The sequence below is a fragment of the Quercus robur genome, chromosome 6, assembly GCF_932294415.1.
Source record: "Quercus robur chromosome 6, dhQueRobu3.1, whole genome shotgun sequence".
NCBI lineage: Eukaryota > Viridiplantae > Streptophyta > Magnoliopsida > Fagales > Fagaceae > Quercus > Quercus robur.
In genome coordinates this window covers 40,860,875-40,879,433 of record NC_065539.1, presented here as the reverse complement: position 1 = coordinate 40,879,433, position 18,559 = coordinate 40,860,875, and the positions used below count along the sequence as shown (strand labels likewise).

General features: G+C 34.8%; 2 protein-coding genes and 1 long non-coding RNA gene across 5 annotated transcripts in view; 1 reads left to right on the top strand and 2 right to left on the bottom strand.

Annotated features, from left to right (window-relative positions):
- The window catches only part of LOC126688759 (acylamino-acid-releasing enzyme-like), a 34,396-nt gene extending 15,837 nt beyond the window's left edge, over window positions 1-18,559 (bottom strand). The window contains exon 1 of one of the 2 annotated variants that reach the window (XM_050383573.1): window positions 18,412-18,559. The gene's annotated coding sequence lies outside the window, so the exon portion shown is untranslated. The remainder of the gene's footprint in view (window positions 1-18,411) is intronic. The other variant, XM_050383575.1, reaches the window with a different exon arrangement.
- LOC126688761 (acylamino-acid-releasing enzyme-like) lies at window positions 4,227-18,559 on the bottom strand. 2 transcript variants are annotated; one of them, XM_050383576.1, is made up of 18 exons: window positions 18,412-18,559; window positions 17,174-17,348; window positions 16,708-17,017; window positions 16,234-16,455; window positions 15,912-16,130; window positions 15,704-15,778; window positions 14,730-14,868; window positions 14,088-14,239; window positions 13,882-13,964; window positions 13,662-13,783; window positions 13,497-13,575; window positions 10,385-10,562; window positions 8,671-8,731; window positions 8,404-8,526; window positions 7,765-7,962; window positions 5,017-5,085; window positions 4,732-4,808; window positions 4,227-4,592 (listed from the first exon to the last, which is right to left on the bottom strand). In XM_050383576.1, the coding sequence occupies exons 2-18, from the start codon at window positions 17,322-17,324 to the stop codon at window positions 4,529-4,531; spliced, it is 2,322 nt and encodes a 773-aa protein (XP_050239533.1). In that variant the 5' UTR covers window positions 17,325-17,348; window positions 18,412-18,559; the 3' UTR covers window positions 4,227-4,528. The 2 variants fall into 2 exon arrangements, with proteins under 2 accessions (XP_050239533.1, XP_050239534.1); XM_050383577.1 differs by having other exon boundaries at window positions 15,704-15,772.
- LOC126688763 (uncharacterized) lies at window positions 6,022-8,083 on the top strand. Its single transcript, XR_007644347.1, has 2 exons — window positions 6,022-6,365; window positions 7,862-8,083. It is a non-coding gene; the product is annotated as an uncharacterized LOC126688763 (long non-coding RNA).

The following is an 18,559-nucleotide window of genomic DNA, read 5'->3' as shown; positions in this document are numbered from 1 at the left end:
AAATTGCCATCACCACCACTATCAAGACAATGTATATCAATAGAGTTCATATGTAAAGCTAGGAGATCAGTCAGAACAGAGTGAGCAAGCCTTAGTAGATGCACCAGCAATTGAAGATCAATCAGACTTGCTAAGAAGGAGCTAGACCAGAAACGCTTGTAGTTTAGTCTTACTGTTGTATTAGTTATTATAGAAAACGACATGTAGTTTGCTTTCTTTTCAGTCTTTCTGTTTTTAGTGTTCACACGTGCGTGAGGTTGTTAGGATTTCTGTCAGTCTGTTTAGTTAGGTTGTTTTGCTCTTCTTCTTTTCTGGGTTGAGCCCGATCTTGTATATGAAGCCTTGTGCTAATTAATTAATGAAGTAATTCAGTTTTCTCCCAAATTCCATTTTCTCACAACCATCATTGGTCTCCCAAAGCGGATAAAGGAGTCAAGTCCTCTCATTACTTATTTGCAAAACGTGGGATTTTTTTTCTTCTTCAAAATAACCCTAATTTTCAAACAATTTCGTTAATTAACATGTTTTCAAAAATATTTAGAAAACTAACATCTCGAGTGCAATAAACTTGATTTTGGACCAAACAAATCGAGTTTGTGAGGCTCGATTTCACTTTCAATGTAAGAAATCGAGTCTAAGAGACTCGATTTTGGTGTTCTTCAACGAAGACAAATGGAAACCCAAACTTCCTACGAAGAACAAACCTAAACTACGAAGGCAAAAGAACAAACCCAAACTACAAAGGCAAAAAAAAAAAAAAAAAAAAAAAAAAAAAAAAAAAAAAAAAAAAAAAAAATCCAGAGAGATCAAACCTAGGCAGTGACGACGAAGGCTCTAGGAGGCAGCAGTGATTCAACCCAGACAACAAAAGCTCTAGGTGGCAACGACAGGGTTTGTTGATGTTTCTCTCTGAATCTTTGGGTGGGTTTCTTGATTCTTGTTGTTGAGGGTTCTCTCTAGGTCTTTGGGTTTCTTGATTGTTAATGTTAAGTGTTGTTGCGCCTCGTTGGACATGAATGAGAGATGGAGAGAAGTAGGTGAGTGAAAAATCGTGATGTTTCCCTCTGGATTCTCTGGATTTTGTTGGGTGAGAGAGTTATGCTGAGAAATCGAGTTCTACAAACTCGATTTGTACAGCTCTCCTGCGGAAATCAAGCTCAATGGACTCAATTTAGCACTCCAAAATCGAGTTTATTACACTTGAAATGTTAGTTTTCTAAATAGTTTTGAAAACGTGCTAACTAACGAAATTGTTTAAAAATTGATATTATTTTGAAGAAAAAAAAATCCCAAAACATGTCACCGTATAAGTAGCCAATCTCCCAACTTAAAGAGATCGTGAGATATTATCTTAGAGCATTTACATCAATTCATGCAAAAAATTTCGCCTATTTTAGCATAAGCACTTACTTTTTCTATTTTACATACTTACTTTTCAAAACGTTTCATATCAATTTATCTATTTTATATTACATTACATTAAAATATCAATTTTCCTTGATTTTTTTTTTCCTTTCTTCACATACAATAATAATCATCCACTCTCTTATTTCAACCTTAGGATTCAAGATACGTAAAGAAATAATAAAAAATTATATGCAAAGTGAATAATGTCAATGTAATTTACACAATTACTGTAACAATTTTGCAAATTTACACATTTTTAGCTTGACTAATGTGGTGATTTTAGAGGTTAAATGTTAAAATTGATACATTTTTGTTTGATGCAAATGCTCGTGCCATTGAGAAAACAAAGGCAGCCATTTAAGCTAAGGTTTTGATGAAACTCAAAGCCATAGCTTCCACACCCACCAAATTGTATGGAAGAAACTCTGGCAAGAGTCGCAATTCCACCAAGATAAACACTAGACTATCTGTAATTGGGATTGAGATTGCACCTGATGTAATTGCAATGAATTGAAAAAAAAAAAAAAACCCTTTCAATCTCAACCATTTAATAAAAAATGGGTTCTAGTTAGCTTAACTGATAAAGTCTCTGATGATTGTATAAGAGATTTAGGGTTCAATCTCCGCCTACACCAAAAACTGATTGATGTCTTGGTCTGATGATAAAAAACTATCTTCAGGAGCGGACGCCATAAGTTGAAATTCTCTCAAAAACTATTTAATAAAAATATATTAAAAAGAAATAAAAAGTTTAAAAAAAAAAAATTTCTAAACAAGTTAAAGTTAAAAAAGTTAGGAATGTAAATTTTTTTGTGAAAATAATGAGATTAATTGCATAGTGCAATTACACCGGATCTCAATCCCTGTGATTGAGCCCAATCTTAACGAATATCCAGTTGACCAATGGCGCACCAACAGTGTTGTCCCTATATCATCTCCTTCAACCTCCTCTCTCTCTTTATTATGAGAATTGAGATCGATAAGCCCGATAAACCTCACAACTTTGAACCTCAAATATACTAATATAATATGGAGAGAAAAGCTCGTGACAATTTTTTTTTTTTGAGAAAAAAAGCTGTATGAGCAATGAGTATATGGGAATTTAATGCGAATTATGAGGACGTCCAGTCTGGGATTTCACTGTAGAAAAGGATGACATATTAGAGAGATAATTGTTCATTAGCATATTGCTTTGTTATGAGAATTGATAACCAACATAAGTATTGAAAGGTATAGTTCTTTTTTTCTATTTCCTGGCTTTTCAGTATCTTTAATCATACTTTGTCTATGTTCCATTTTGTTATGTTTATGCAGCGCATGAAATCCGTCAAAGTAATAGTTTTTCTAGAAGCAATTACTAAGATTAGCCGCTACCAATGTTTGGTCTCACAATACCTCCAATAAATATGGGGTGAGGCCTGAAACCCTGTAGCCAAGGAATCCAAGGATCTTGCCAAGCATCTATATATCATACCTCCTGCCCACCAAATAACATACGCCTTTGTTAATGATACTTCCTAAAACTTTCTATTCCATGCCATATGCATGATGCTAATTTGAGTCTATTTCCCCTCAACCAATCTTCTGCATTACCAAACTTTGATTTAAAATTTTCACACACAATTTGTCATGCCCAGTTACTGTCATCCATTCCAGCCTATCTTTCAGAGCATGGTTGTATTGATATCTTTAAATCTTCTAAATCCTAATCCACCAATATGTCGCAGTTTGACACAACTCATACCACCCTTTTGTGGCCAAATATCTCTGGATCTTTTTATTTATATTCCACCAAAACTTCCTAACTAAAAGCATTCATCTCCTCAAAAATTTTATTAGGAACTCTAAAAGTTTCCATGATATATGTTAAAGATATATTATACATGTTAGCCTAACGTAATAGGCTAAGCCCACCTATTATGTGTGCAAGACAGTTTCCTACTTGTACTGGTAGTCTAAGGTTTAGTTGCCAATATATACTCATGTTATGGTTCATTGTAACACAGACTTTGTACTACACTTTTACATATAAAAAATGTAACCCTTAAAGGTTTCCTCCGTGGACGTAAGCCATCAAGGTTGAACCACATAACCCTCATGTTCTCTTATTCCTATTTTATGCTACTTCTTCTGTATCCACTCTAACATATACAACATGGTGTACACACTGCGTTGCTAATATATTTAACAATATAAAGGAGCATAGCCAATGCTACAAACTTGATGAGAATAGGTCTCCCTGCCCACTACAGACCTAAACTGCTCCAACTACTCAACTTTGCTGTATATTCTTGATGGCAAACTGTTGAAGATTACTTGCCTATTAGCGAATATCAAATATGAAGGCACATTGCTATTGAAATGTTTATTTTCAGTAAAAACCCAATATGTATAAAGCTTAGCAATAAGATGTAACCGTATATTGCATATTTTAATATGCTACATGTTATAGGCCACAAAAGCTACTCCAGATCACCAAGAAACATTACCCATGCTCCATGTATGTCTTAGGGCCTGTTTGGATACCGTTTATTGTTAAAAACTGAAAACATTATAGCAAAATAAATTTTAAATGTGTGAATAGTGCTGTGGGACCCAATTTTAAAATTAGATTTACATTTTTCCATATTTGTAGGTCTCATGAATAGTGCATGGGACCCAACCAAAAAACACACACGCCAATACAAATGCAAATGCGTTGCTATCCAAACTAACACTTAGTCAAACAACTGTTGTGGGTCAAAAATTCAGCATTTGGGTAAGGGGTCTGCAAACTTCCTAAAATCAATAAAAAGAGCTAAAAATGAAGTAAACAATGATGGCTTACGAAACATGAAGTTATTTGTTTTGATACGTAAAGAAAAATTTTCACAACATCAAGTAACAAACTTTTTTTTTTTTAATATATTATTTGTGATTTACACGTATTCGTTGGGTCATGAACCGAATTCCCACCTCCCCCCCCCCCCCCCCTCTTCTTTCAGGGGCACCTGGGCAACCATTTAGGACTTATAACAGGGGTAGAAGGAGATGCAAAATGAGTTATGTCACTACCACCACATTCAATACTTCCCATTTGAACATTAAAACCATAGGCATGACATAGGGTGGCAACGCTTGCTCATTTACAGTACTTCCTGAACCAGACCCCAATATTAAGAAAGCTTTCGAAGTCAGATTGTGGCCTGCAATTACAGGGGGGGAAGGAAAAAAGAAAAAGGGAGGATATATCAGACGACAGTACATTGTGCAACATCAACTTTGAGATTGGCTGTGTTGACTAGGATGTAGGAGACTAGGAGTGCATGTAGGACTAATAATTACCTTTCATTTCCATGTACATCATTGGGAAACATGATAACTTTAACCTCACCACCATTCTTTCTCAGTGTCCGTGCATACTGCACATTTCAAATCTCAACATCATTCAAATATGGTAGCAAGAGAAACAGACTTTATTAAAATCCCCACTTTTTGTGTCTGTTTTTGTTTTCATTGCATCTCAAGACAGTGATTACTTGAGCACTAGTAGTAGTTAGAAAATCACGAAACTGAAATGAAAAATGTCAAGTGTACTTCATCATTTAAAAGAGTAAAAGAACCTCTTACTTGCAATCCATTAGAAACTGGAACACGAAGATCCTGAGCACCTAAAAGAAAAAGGATTGGCGTTTTGACCTGCAGATATCATCAAAGTAATTAGTACAATAGTATCACATTCATTTCCATAGCAACCTACTAAAAGTATTTGAAGATACACTCTAGAAGGAAACTAGATGCAAGTTTTACAATTCCTGATTGAAGACTTAATATCACAAAAAGTTTGACCCCATACGATATGCAAATAATATACTAGAAGCTTTTCACATTGAAAAGAAAAAGTTCGTATCTAAAGCACGAGGCTCCTGCTTTCTATACTCTATATAAAAAAGGACAGTTGAGCTACTTGTTGACGCAGGACAACCAAAACAAAATTGAAACAACAATAAAAAAAAGAGATATGACCTAGGAGTCAGCACCTAGGCCTTGCTTGGAGTCAGCACCAAGTGGGAAAATCACTAAGAGTTAGCACCTAGGGTGGACCTGGAGTCAGCACCAGACCAAATAAAGACCAAACAGCCATTTTTTTCATTCATCAAAATATTAACTATCTCCTCAAGGAGTACAATAGGTTGCTTATAAAGAATTGCTAAACCCTAGTTCTAATTGGCTAGGAAACCCTAATTGCCTTATTTCAAAAATAACCTTGCTTCTCAAATTAAAATACTAATAGCCCAATAAACTACAATGACCTAAAACATAAAAATACAATTGACTTGCGAACATAAATAATGTTAAATAATAATTTTCTTGCATCTCCCGCATCACTTGTGTTTGGCAAAACGACAATAGAAAGCTTAAAATGGAAGAGGCTAAAGTGCAAAAGCTATTAATTTGAAGAGTTAAAGAGCATGGGCCATTTAGTCCTTTGGATCTTGGCTCTATCTTATCTTGTGTTTGACTTTTTGGCTCTATCTTATCTCTTTTCATTTTAATTCTTTGTTTTTTTATGTTACTAATGGAATTGTAACTACATTCTTAACCTTAAGGATATGAAAGGAAAAACGACATGTAAAGAGCTGAATGGCCTCTTTGTCTTTTTAATTTTTGTACTTATCTCCAGCCGCTTCAGTTCTGACTTCTGAGTACTGATGTGTCTTCCAAGTCCCAATCAGGAAAGGAGATACACATATGGAAAAGAAAAGGCAAGAGAGAGAAATATCGGGGAGAGGTAGAGAAGAGCAGAAAATCCGAATTTTTCTCATGAGTAGAACTAGAATTAAAGAAAGGGAAGACCTTCTCATCCCAACTGCTCCCACTTATGTATGGATTTTCTATGTGAAAACTTGGGAAAGAGAGGCAAGAGTGAAGGAAAGGAGAATGTTTTTTTCAAGCTATTCAAGCAGCATCATTTACATGTTAGTCTTTCAAACCGATTTTTCTTAACGTATTTGATATACATATTTTTTAAAATTATTTATGCATTATTTGAGTTAAAGTGCAATTTTAGGGCTTTGATTTTGTAGATTGATTCATAAGTGCCTGGGTTTGTGTTTGTATTTGCTTCCTCTACTTTTTATCAGGTATTTTGGTTGAATTTTCAATTTTTCTGGAAGCGAGATTAGTTTCAACCACTGTATATCAGTTTAACATTCCTTAATTACGCTATTTGCCTCATCAATTGGCAGAACCCTTACATTCTCACAAAATATGCATGACATGAATGGCTTGTTTTCCCTTTAATTGGTTTATATGGCCGCTTAGTGGACGTTTTTGTCACATGCAGGTTTTCATGCATGTGATCTTTCACAAAATAGTATGAAAGAAGCATTGGGGAAAGTTTGGAAGCTAGAGTAGAATGGTTTGTCTGATTATTTTGAGCTGACAAAGATACATGATTTCTATAGGCTACTATATATACATCAATATGAACTTTTGATATGAACTATATATACATCAATATGAACTTTGTATAAAAGATATAGCAGTATGTAATGTGCGTAGGATTCTAATCATGAAGGTTATGAATTACTTAGTGAAAATTAAATTTGTATTCAACACAGTTTTGAAGTTGCTTTGTTGTGATTATTACTTCTACCTTATGAATTAAGGGTATTGTTCATCTAAAAAATTACTTTAATAGATCAAAATATTACTGCCACTGAAGCTTTTGTTCTCCTTGAATGCTATCTTGCATTCTCTATTAGGAAATGAGATAGAGTTGTTTATGCAAACTTGATATGATTTCTAACTAGGTTTTTCTTTTTTCTTTTTTTGTGGGTGTCATTTATCCTTTTAAAATATAATAGTTTAAGTCAATCAACTATAGCTCAAGGGCTACTTCTCCCTTTAAGAAAGGGCACGTATAACTTATCAATATTAAAAAAAAATTAATTACTATTCCAATAATGACTTAGTTTTAACTGTTCTAATCCTATCATAAAATATTTATTTGTACTTATCAAAATATATATATATATATATATATATATATATATTTATTTGTAGTTAGATAGTGTTTTCCACATGCCTTGCACGTGCAACAAAACTAGTGATATCAAAAAGCTTTAGATCTCTCACTTTATTTGTTTAAAGTTATTTAATTAACATTCAGCTTCCAATGATGACAACAAAAACACAGCTTACAGGATTTATTTCTGCACCTAGCAGAGCTGACATTGTGGTTGGACAAGGCTTTGTTGCATTGATTTTTTTTTAATCATTAGGTAGAATTTCTTTACATTCTGATGTGCTTTTTAAAAAGCAGTAAATAAATTTCTGAATATATTTATTAAATCAAGCCTCCTTTAAGCATACCTTTGAGAGGTGTGAAATAGGAGACTTGCTGTGAAAGAGAGTTAGGTAATCAGCTGAAGGTGCTTCTGAAAAGATATCTTTCCCCTTGCTTCCACAGGCCTCCACATAGCACCAATCAGGGATATCTGTTGTACCAACCATCAATGCAAGGTTACAAGCAGGATTCCTCACAGCAGCAGCAACAAACCTATCCGGTGCCTGCAGCATTAGAAAAGAAATATGATCCAATTTTTTTAAGTGAGCCCTTGTTCACTTGAGAATTCAAATATGAATGTGTATCCTTAATCATAACATCTAATTTACCAAGTATTTGCATGCAGCCATGAACCATAAGTTAAACAGAAAGAGAAATGATAAAAACGGGAAGCACAAGACCAGCAGTCCATGTATGACAAGCAGCCCACTTATTAAGTTTAACTTGCATTAATCTCTCAACTATTTAATCCGTAATGGAAGAGATCTCTTTATCGAAAACCACTAGCTGGTAGTAGATATCTTAACAATCAAATGCTGACTCAAATCAAATAAAAATTGGAAGGCACAAGGGATGCAAGAGGAAAGATTGAGAGATAAACTAAGTTACCAAAAAAAAAAGAGGGGGCTGACAATAAAAATATACAAATTTCATAATTAAAGCACCTGGCCAATCAAGTGGGTTGTCAGAAAGCCACCATGGGAACCACCAAGCACTGTAATTTTTGATGGACTGGCTAGTCCCTTTTCGATGATGTGGTCTATAGCTGTGAGTACATCATTTACGTCCTGTGCATAATATAGATTTAAAAATAGGTTTATATGAGATGTCCAACTAGTCTCGCAAGGCAAGAATTCAGCAACTATTTTTAAAAATTAAGAAAAAAAAAACTACCATCGCATTTGTAACCAAACTAGATAGATAATAAGCACCTGTTCCCCAACTTTCCCTGGAAGCGATTGTAATGCTTCTTCACCAAAACCTAGTGAACCTCTGAGCTAAGTTACCATGTTAGAAGAAGCTAGAAAGATAATCAGCCATTTGTTGATGAAATATTGGTATTCAAAAGAGGCTTTTCAAGCATGAGATCCTTAAAATCCTAAAGGACCCAAATCAATATTTAAGATTCCATAATATCAAGTAACATGCAAAAAGCAATCAGCATACCACTTCCATTTAAGTCTTAAATCACGAATAATGGAGAGCAAATAACACTGAACAGACATTTTTTCATTTCTCAATAGGAGGAAAAAAAAAATTAATCAATATAACAAAAAGGCGTCTTAAATCAATATCTTGGACATACGATAGAATTCTAAGCAGGCCAAAGAAACTATAGTTTTTAGTCTCAACTTCTACAAACAAAGACCTTTTTTCAAATGTTGCTTGCAAACGCTATAGAAATCACTCCAAATTTCTTAAGAATATTATTTTACAGTCAAATCAGCTGAACCTTTTGATGCACAGTGAATCAATCTAAACCTCTCTTTCCTTGAAGGCAGATAGCCAAATAACTGGGTTCCAAAAGCAATTTAGGTTTAACCTAAAGGAAAAATTGATGGGAGGTCTCCAAGAAAGGGTTAAATTCATTTTTCATGAAATATCAGAGACAAAAGGTGAATGAAATACACAGTGATCAATTAAAGGAATCTTGTTGACAAGGTTAACTCAAGTACAAAAATCATTGCTTTTATATCATTTTTATTCTTATTTATGACTCCAATAAAATCATAGTTTAAGACTTTAATCCTCTGCAGCTAAAAGATCCATATCATCTTGAAAGGCATTGAAATGTTTTAGGTAAAATTACTATTTTGGTCCTCTCCAACTATTAAGTGAAGTTCAATTTAATCCCTCAACTATTAATTGTGTCAATTTAGTCACTAAACTTTCAAAATCAAGTCAATTTCATGCATCTGTCTTCTCATTGTTTAAATTTTAACATATTTAATAATTAAAATTGACTTGATTTCAAAATTTTAACTTTCTATAATAATCTTTTAATGTATATTTTATTTGCTACAACAATTAATTCTGTTAAAATATAAACACAGAGGAGATCCAAGGATGAAATTGATGTGATTTTGAAAGTCAAAAAACAAAATCCACACAATTAACAGTTGAGGGACTAAAATGACACAATTAGTAGTTGAGCAACCAAATTGAATTTTACCTAATACTTGAAGGACCAACTCAGTAATTTAACCAATTTTTTACTAAGCGTCAAAATGATGGTCCCCTTTAAGGTTAAAATAACCATTTTTGTATTCCATTTTGCTCCAAATTCTTAAATTGTGAGAATCCCTTCCCTTCACTTAGGTATCAGAATCGGTTCCACTATTATCTTATCAAGCAGCAGCACCTCAACAGTGAGGGACCTTTATCTTGGAAAAGAAAAGGCTTTGTTTTCGGTGGGTTTTTTTTTTTTTTTTGGGGGGGGGGGGGGGGGGGGGGGGGTGGGGGTGGTGGAGGGTGATGAGAGAGGAAAAGAGCCCCCATATTCAACCAGATTCTGGTCAATCATCGTGGAATATGATGGTTGAACACAACATATATTGATCATTTGAGCATAAATAATCTGATGCTGATTTAAATTCCTTTTTTTTTTTTTTTTTAACTCTTATAATACTCATAATAATAGCGTACCTATAGTTGACAATCAATAAATTGAATCCAATTGAAGAGAGAAATGCCAAGGACTTTGAAAAGCTTGACAACGAGACAATATGCGGGCCTCCATGAAGGAATACGATTAAAGGATCGCAAGTGTCACTTTTCTTAGAGTTTGAAGATACAAATATAGCTTCAAAAGGTTTGCTAGCACCTGAAATGAATTAAAATCACAGAGGTTATCAAAATCAATGCTCTTTAACACAAGAATATTATGAATACAATATCATACAATTCCTAGTAAAGGGCAGGAGAACTACAAAATATATTTCCCTTCAAAAAAAAAAAAATTTATTTATTAAAGTAAAAAACCCCATCAAAGGTTTTGGTACAATACCAGCTAAATCAAATGGTTGTCTCAGTTAAGCATATCATTATGTTTTGAGTCTTAACTGTGAAATATTCTATAGCTCTAGGAGAGTTCGTCAAGGGGATCCTTTTTCCCGTTACTTTTTGATATTGTCATCGAGGCTTTGAGTCATATCTTGGATGTGGCTGCCGCAACGGGATAGTTCTTGGGTTTCTCAATTGGTGATTCGGCTAGTTCTTTGATAATTGTGTCTCATCTCTTGTTTGAGGATGACACTCTTATTTTTTGTGATACGGATACCAGTCAAATTGCAGTATTGCATGGGATACTCTCCAAATTTGAAGAGGTGTCAGGTATATAGATTAATTTGGGGAAGTCAAAATTGGTTCCAATTGGGGATGTGCACAATATGCAGGAATTAGAGGAAATGTTGTGTTGTAGGCAATCTTCACTTCCTCTGGAATATTTGGGTCTTCTGTTGAGTGTCACTTTTAAAGAGAACATGATTTAGAATCCTATTTTGGAGAAGATGAAGCGGAAATTAACCAGATGGAAGAGCTTGTATTTATCTTGGGGGGTGTAAGCTAACTCTAATTAAAAGTACTCTCCAATTTGCCTACTTATTTTCTCTTTCTTCTACCTATTCCAGTGAAGGTGGCTAAATGTAGGGAGAAATTACAAGATTTTCTTTGAAGTGGTAATGCTGATGACCTAAAAAGACCTCTAGTGAAATGGTCTAAGCTTTGTAAGCTGGTGTAGCATGTCGGGTTAGGTATTTTGTGTTTGAGGAGGTTTAATTCTGCTTTGTTAGGCAAATGGTTGTGAAGATATGGAACGGAGATAGAAGCCCTTTGGAGGAGGGTTATAGAGGCAAAATATGGGAATGAATGGGGTGATGTTACTAGAGTGAAGTTTTGGGAGGATGTGTGGTGTTAGGATTGTTCTCTTAAGGAGGCCTTTCCAGAATTATGTCGCATTAGTCGGGCTCAGGAGTCTTCCGTTTCAAAGGTCATGTAGTTCACTGAGGGGAGGCTATATTAGGATATACAATTTTGTCGTCCAATGCACGATTGGGAATTAGAATCCTTGACTCTGTTTATGGACTTGGTCTATTCCATGAAGGTGCAGGGTATTGGGTCTAATAAAGTTTGCTAGAAGCCGGCTATGAGGAGAGGCTTTGAGGTGCAAGGTTATTATCTTTCTTTTTTCCCTACCACCGTCATATCTTTTCTTTGGAAAATGGTATGGCAATCAAAAGTTCCTCCTAGAGTAGCTTTCTTTTCTTGGTCCTACTAAGGTAAGATTCTTACTACAAATAATCTTTGAAAGCGGCATATTGTAGTTCTTGATTGGTGCTATATGTGTAAGAGGTGTGGGAATCGGTTGACCATCTTCTTCTTCACTGCCCTATAGCTTATGAGTTGTGGACTATGGTCTTTTTCTTGTTTAGCATTCATTGGGCTATGCCGCACTGTTTGATGTGGTGTATTTGGAGGGAACAATATGCTCAATTTTTTGAAGGCTGTGAACAGTCTATTCTTCATATCAAGTCTGCTTTCTTTTTTACCCTCCTTCAGTGGTGTTTAGTTTTGCCGACATATTCATGTTTTTCCCTTCCTGTTTTAATTGATTTTTGTAATCTAGGTTCTTGAATCTTACCCCTTTAGTACATCTCTAATGGTGTCATTTGGATGGATATCCCTCATTGTTTGATGTGGTGCATTTGATGGAAGAGAAACAACCGGTATTTTGAAGATTCTGAAAGGACTATAGCTGATTCAAGACTTTTCTTATTTAAAATTCTATTGGATTGGATGTCTATTATAGGAAGTCATTCTATTTTTTCGGTCTATGATTTGATGGATGCTTGTAAGTTTTGTATTTGATTGTTTTGGCCCCTTGCCGTATACTTGGATGACTCATTCTTATGTCTTTGAATAAAATTTTCTTTACTTATCAACCACCAAAAAAAAAAGACCTTCTAATATACATGATCAATTCTATTTAGAAAGAAAAGAATCCAGCCTTGCTTACAAAGATCAATGCAATCTCAAATTTTTTCCATCAACAAGTACTGTTTCCTTAAATATGTGGCTAGAGCTCATTGGCTCCTCCTATTTAATATATTCTAATGATAATATCATGCATAGATGCACGTTGCATCAGCTATAATTACTTCTTAATCATATTCATTTGGATATATACTTGCCAAAAAGTTGGCTTAAAAGAAGCTAGCTCTTTATTTTTTTCGCTTTTTTCCAGAACTAAACCTTCCATTGATCCATAAAAACATGAGTCTTGTGAAGTGACCAAGATTTTTATCTAAAATGAAATCACAAGTATGTAATCAATGACAAATTGATACTTTTACCAGTTCCATTAATTACTAAAATAGCTTGCATTAGTTGACTTACCTTCAAGGAGCAACTAATGGAGAAATTAACTCCATCCTAGCCTTTATTACAAAAAATTTCCACTTACGTCGATAAAAAACCGATGAAAATCAAAATATGGACTAACTTAAGATGTTATGGGAGTGGGGTTTGAATTAGGTACTTATATTGTGGCTATCGTTCTTGTCACCCAAAGCATGTTGAACTCTAATGAAAACAAGAAATATTATATAATAACCTCAATTAAATTGCAAGCATTAGACCACCATAACATTGCCCAAAAATAGCAATTAAGCTGAAGAGATGAGTTTGACTGATATTGGAAACATCCATATTCAATGTGGATGACCAAGTTTAAGAAAGAAATCAAATTGGCTTTTCATACCTTTTGTCAAGCTATCAGAATCATTTTTGACTGGTATCTTCATTATACTGAACTGAAGAGAAGAGAGCAAAGATCTAACCTGAAGCAATAAGAGAATCATTAGCAAGACAATCTCTATATGCAAAAATGGTTCATCTAATACGAACAAAAGAAAATTAATTACACCTTCTCAGAGCATTTGAATATGGAGCTTGATACATCTAACCAACTCCAAGCAGCAGCTTTAGTTGTTTTCTCAACAATACAACCATACTTGATTTGAGGAACATTAACTGGACTGCTAGACACTTCAAACAGTAAAACAAAACATTAAAATTTTAAGCCAATTTTCTAAACTGTTACAGGCCAGGATATAGGTCAAGATCAGCATTAGATTAGATGTTACCAGCAACAATATTATCCCCATCCAATGTAAGGACATTCCATGAAAAATTTGAGTCAGCAGGGCTGATACATAATACTTCCCCACTGTAATTTGACAGATGATATCATGAGTTAATTTACATATGACATTGTAAAAGTCTGCCTACATGAGAAGGAAAAAAGAAGTAAAAAAGAAATATGTAGCCAGCTGCCAGCGATTACATTTACCTCAACACATTCACAGAAAGTATTACTTGACAGCTCCTCCAGAAAGAAGATATGATCATAGTGCATCCATCAGAAAGCCAAGGATTGCTAAGGAAACTTGAACAGTAAAGCCCCGGGAAGCAACCATCCTCAGCACTCATCACAACAGGGATCTTCAAAGATTATATTGATGAAATAGTTTAGTTCAGCTACATGAAATTTATGGGAAAAGGAACACATACAGTCCTAATTCTATAATTTCATTCTAAATAATATGGGCCAGAAAAGTTGCAGGCATATTCCAAATTGGGGACTTTCAAAACCAATCCAGTTAAGTTTTCAAATATTGCCTCAGGCCTCGGCTCTTAGATAAATCCACCATATAATTCAGCTAATTTGGAATAATCATATAATTTACCTCAGTCTCACTACACATTTCCATTTTGCACTCGAAGCGTATGATGGCAATGTAAAATGTCAAGGTGTCATATAGAATAGAATGTTTCTAGTATATATATAACAAGGCAGCTATAGACCATCCAGTCAAAAGCAGCAGAGCTCAAAGAAAAACCATAATTTGAGTTATATAATTCCAGAGCTTGAGAATACAGAAGTTTGCATCCTTGAGATGCAAGTTCCTTAACAAGGAATGTAAGCACTCACTACATCAACAATTTTGGCAGAAGGCCACAACGTCACATCAGTTGACCAATCAATTCTGTGAAGTGAATCTGTTGCAGAATGGGCTCCAGAATCCACAGAGCTTCTTGCACTTAAAAACACAAGGTACTTTCCACCTGGGCTGGAGAAAGAAAGATAATTCACATACAATCATCAGGCTCTGAAGCTATTCATCATAGCATGTTTAGTAGAAACATGGTTATTACAAAGGATATTGGGAAAACATTGATCATTAAGTGATCAAGGCATGCTTTTCCACGTAGAGGCACAAATGGTTTCAAAGTATACAAGGCAAGGCAATTCACATTAGTATTCAGCAAACAACAATCTTTCTTCTTCCTCTTCTTTTTTTTTTTTTCCTGATAAGTAAATAGTGGCGGAGGGGAGAGGTTGGTTATGAACCACAGAGGGAACCAATACCACTGGGCTACTTGAACCCCACAAACAGCAATCTTACTAATAACAAGAAATCTGTACTCTACACATAGTAGAACCATATGAGGTGGAAATTTACAAGCACTTTATAATGGAAACAAGAACAAAAGAAAACTGTCACCAAGAAAGAAAGATTACAATGTCAATCTCATTCTCAACCATTAAAAAATGGTCAAAACGATGACTTGAAAACTACTTTAAACCATTAAGGAGGAGAAGAACTTAAATGCAATAGCAGTGAACTGTACACCAAACTGCTGTTCTATATTGATTTTAACTTTGACGATGAAAGAAGGACATGACATATTTGGAAATAAAATATCAGGCCTGACTGTAGGCCAGCACTTCAGGAGAAACTCATCTTGCCCAAAAAAAATCTTGGAGACCCAATAGGTATGTTTAACAGTTTCTCCAAACTCAGAAAAGCACTCCACATGAGTTATTAGAAACTAGATTGGGTAAAGAAAAAAAGTTTATACACCCCCGGTGATAAAACCAAGTATGCGATGTTAGTAGCATACCTGAACGTTGGAAAGAAGGCACTGTTTATTTGTTGAGTAAGATTAAACACAGGCACATCTTCAGTTGAGCTATCTCTGGGACAGTACAAGAAATTCATAAGTACTTTTATACATGTACTTTTAGAATAATAGATCTCAAGTATGTAACAATTCACTTTAAAAAAAAAAAGTTATAAAAAAGATCATTTTACAAAAGAGAGTAACCCACTTGAGTTCAAGTTCATTGGCTTCTGACTTATAAAGTGGTGCTCTAACTGCATATAACGCACAAGGCCTGTTATAGCAGTACTTTATACCAAGCTTTCTCGTATCTGCCGACCACCCAACAAAAACCAAATATTGATGCACGTCTTTAGTTGACGGAGCCCACACAACTTGGCCAACACTCAAAGACGTCTTAATTCCTTTTACAGCCTGTACCTCTCCACTGTACAACACAGGTAAGTTCAAATTAAGGTTCTTCTATCTATAGTAAAGCGCCAATAAACATACCACAGCATTGATTAATTTTTTTAAGAAATGATACCAACCTGTTGATATTGATGACAAAAAGTGCAGGCTGCCTTTTTCCTGCATAGGTTTCCCCCCAGTCCTCCTCCCAATCCCCTTGTCCTTTCCAGCTACTGCAGTCCTTATCAGTGGAGCCACCTTTCTTGTAGCCAAGATCATTAAATGTGGGCTTGGAGGGAGATGGTTCCTCAGCAACATAAGCAATGAGAGTTTCATCAGAATTCCAGGAAATTCCCTCAAACCTATACCATTAAGAGCCTATGTCCATGAGGATGATATAGAATAACTATAACTATATAGGAACTACAACAATTACAGCCATCACTACCAGTACAACTGCTGCTGCTACTAGTACATCTTCGAGCAGTATTAATACTTACAATTAAACAACTTCTACTACTAAGGTGATACACAAAAAGTCAATAATAAACCAGGTTAACATCAAATGCTAAATAAAGTCATCCCTACAAAACTAGACTCATACTATTAGTTACCATCCATCAGTATATACTGAGCCATGAACAGATTGGGGAATGTGGAACTCCTTTTCCAACTGAGATGGACTCCAAATTTCAAACTGAGATGGAGACTCGTTTTCTGGATTGCGAACCACAAAAAGCTTTGAACCTGATGGTGATGGAACAACTGTAGACACTCCTGTCATCTCAACAGGAAATGGGGACCAATGAAAGTTTACAGAACTGTTTTTTTCCTTGAATATATGAGCAGATAGAATAGATTTCCTCCTCTTGTTTGCCAAAATATTTGGTTGGCTAATTGAAAACATTGCTTGAGAACCAATCCCTGCAGCAAAAGTTTTTCACAAAGAGATTATTTTCAGAAACTCCTGTTGCCTGTTTAGCAGAAAGGAGCAGACATTTTTTTTTAATATGCATATAAGTTAAAGGAGCAGACATTAAAGAAGGGGGGAAATGAAACAATAAATATGTGCAGTCATACCATCATCAGACTTAAAAGTCCAAGCCTTGTCAATGCTGGGAATACTAGTGAACTCTTGAAGTAACTTAGACTGCGAAGCATATTCTTCCTCGGTGGTTGTATCTAATCCCAGTGGCATTTCCTTTATTGGGGCAGCTTTAGAATCCCCCATGGCTAAAGTGCTGAAAATATTTTACTAAACATTGAATGGCAAAGAAAATCAATAAACAGGATAAGAGCAACAAGAATAACAACAAAGGTGAGAGAAACTATAAGAACATGGTAAGGTTCTTAAAGTCAACAGAAAGTTATAAACCTACAAGTTCCAAGGGCAAGGGGTAGTGCCACAAAGACACAGTAGTGTTTTGATCACCCCAAATTCTTTAGGAGTTTACACCGTTGGATTTCAAAACCAAACCTATATCAGCATTGGCAAATGAGTCCGTGTAGCCAGCTGCAGTGTATATACATTTCAACACTTTATATGAACCAAGTTTGATTCAATGATTCTACCCATTAAAATTTATTTTTAGGCTAAAATACAAAATCCACCCTCTATGTTTCACCAAAATTCATTTCAATCATTTAACTCTGCGTTTATTTCAGTCCTCTAAGTTTCAAGTTTATTCAGTTAAGGTCTCTCCATCAATTTTTGTTAAATTTTGTGGTTAATTATCCAAAAAACAATTTCTTCAAATTTTTTAAATTAAATAAAAAAAAATCCATTTAATGATTGAAAAATATTTTCCAAAATTATTATAAAAAAAAAAAAAAAAAAAACTAAATTTGACTGAAAGGCCTTAATTGAATAAATTTGAATATTAAGGTACTGAAATGAACTTTGGTGAAACTTATAGTGTGAGTTTTGTATTTTAGCCTTATTTTTACTAATCCTGACTAGTGGGGTTTCTTAGACTGTTTAGTGACGGCGACGAAAACAATACACTTTTACAGGCTACATTAGACCTGTTACTGTAATTACCCAAGCCCCAACAATCACAGCTATGCTAAAGCCAATCCACTAATCCATAACCAAAAAAAAAAAAAAAAAGGAAAAACCAAGAGACAATTCACAAGCTAGTTCAATCATTGAACACAACATGCGATGTGAGTACAAGACACTTCCAAAACAAAGCAAAGAATTGATTTCAGTCAAGAGAGAGTAAAACATAATAGATAGTGATAATCAACAAAAAACATGTAGTTAAAAACACAAATGCAGATAGGAGAGGAGAAGAGAAGAGAAGAGAGAACAAAACCTTGAGAGAGAGGTGGAAGTAGAAGTGGTTCTCAAAGTCAAGAGGTCGAGAGCGACGCAAGTGGCTATTGAAGTACTTCACGCACCAATACGAGGTGGTGATGTCTTATTGTCAACTACCCTGCCCATTCGAAGGTCCGCACATGATG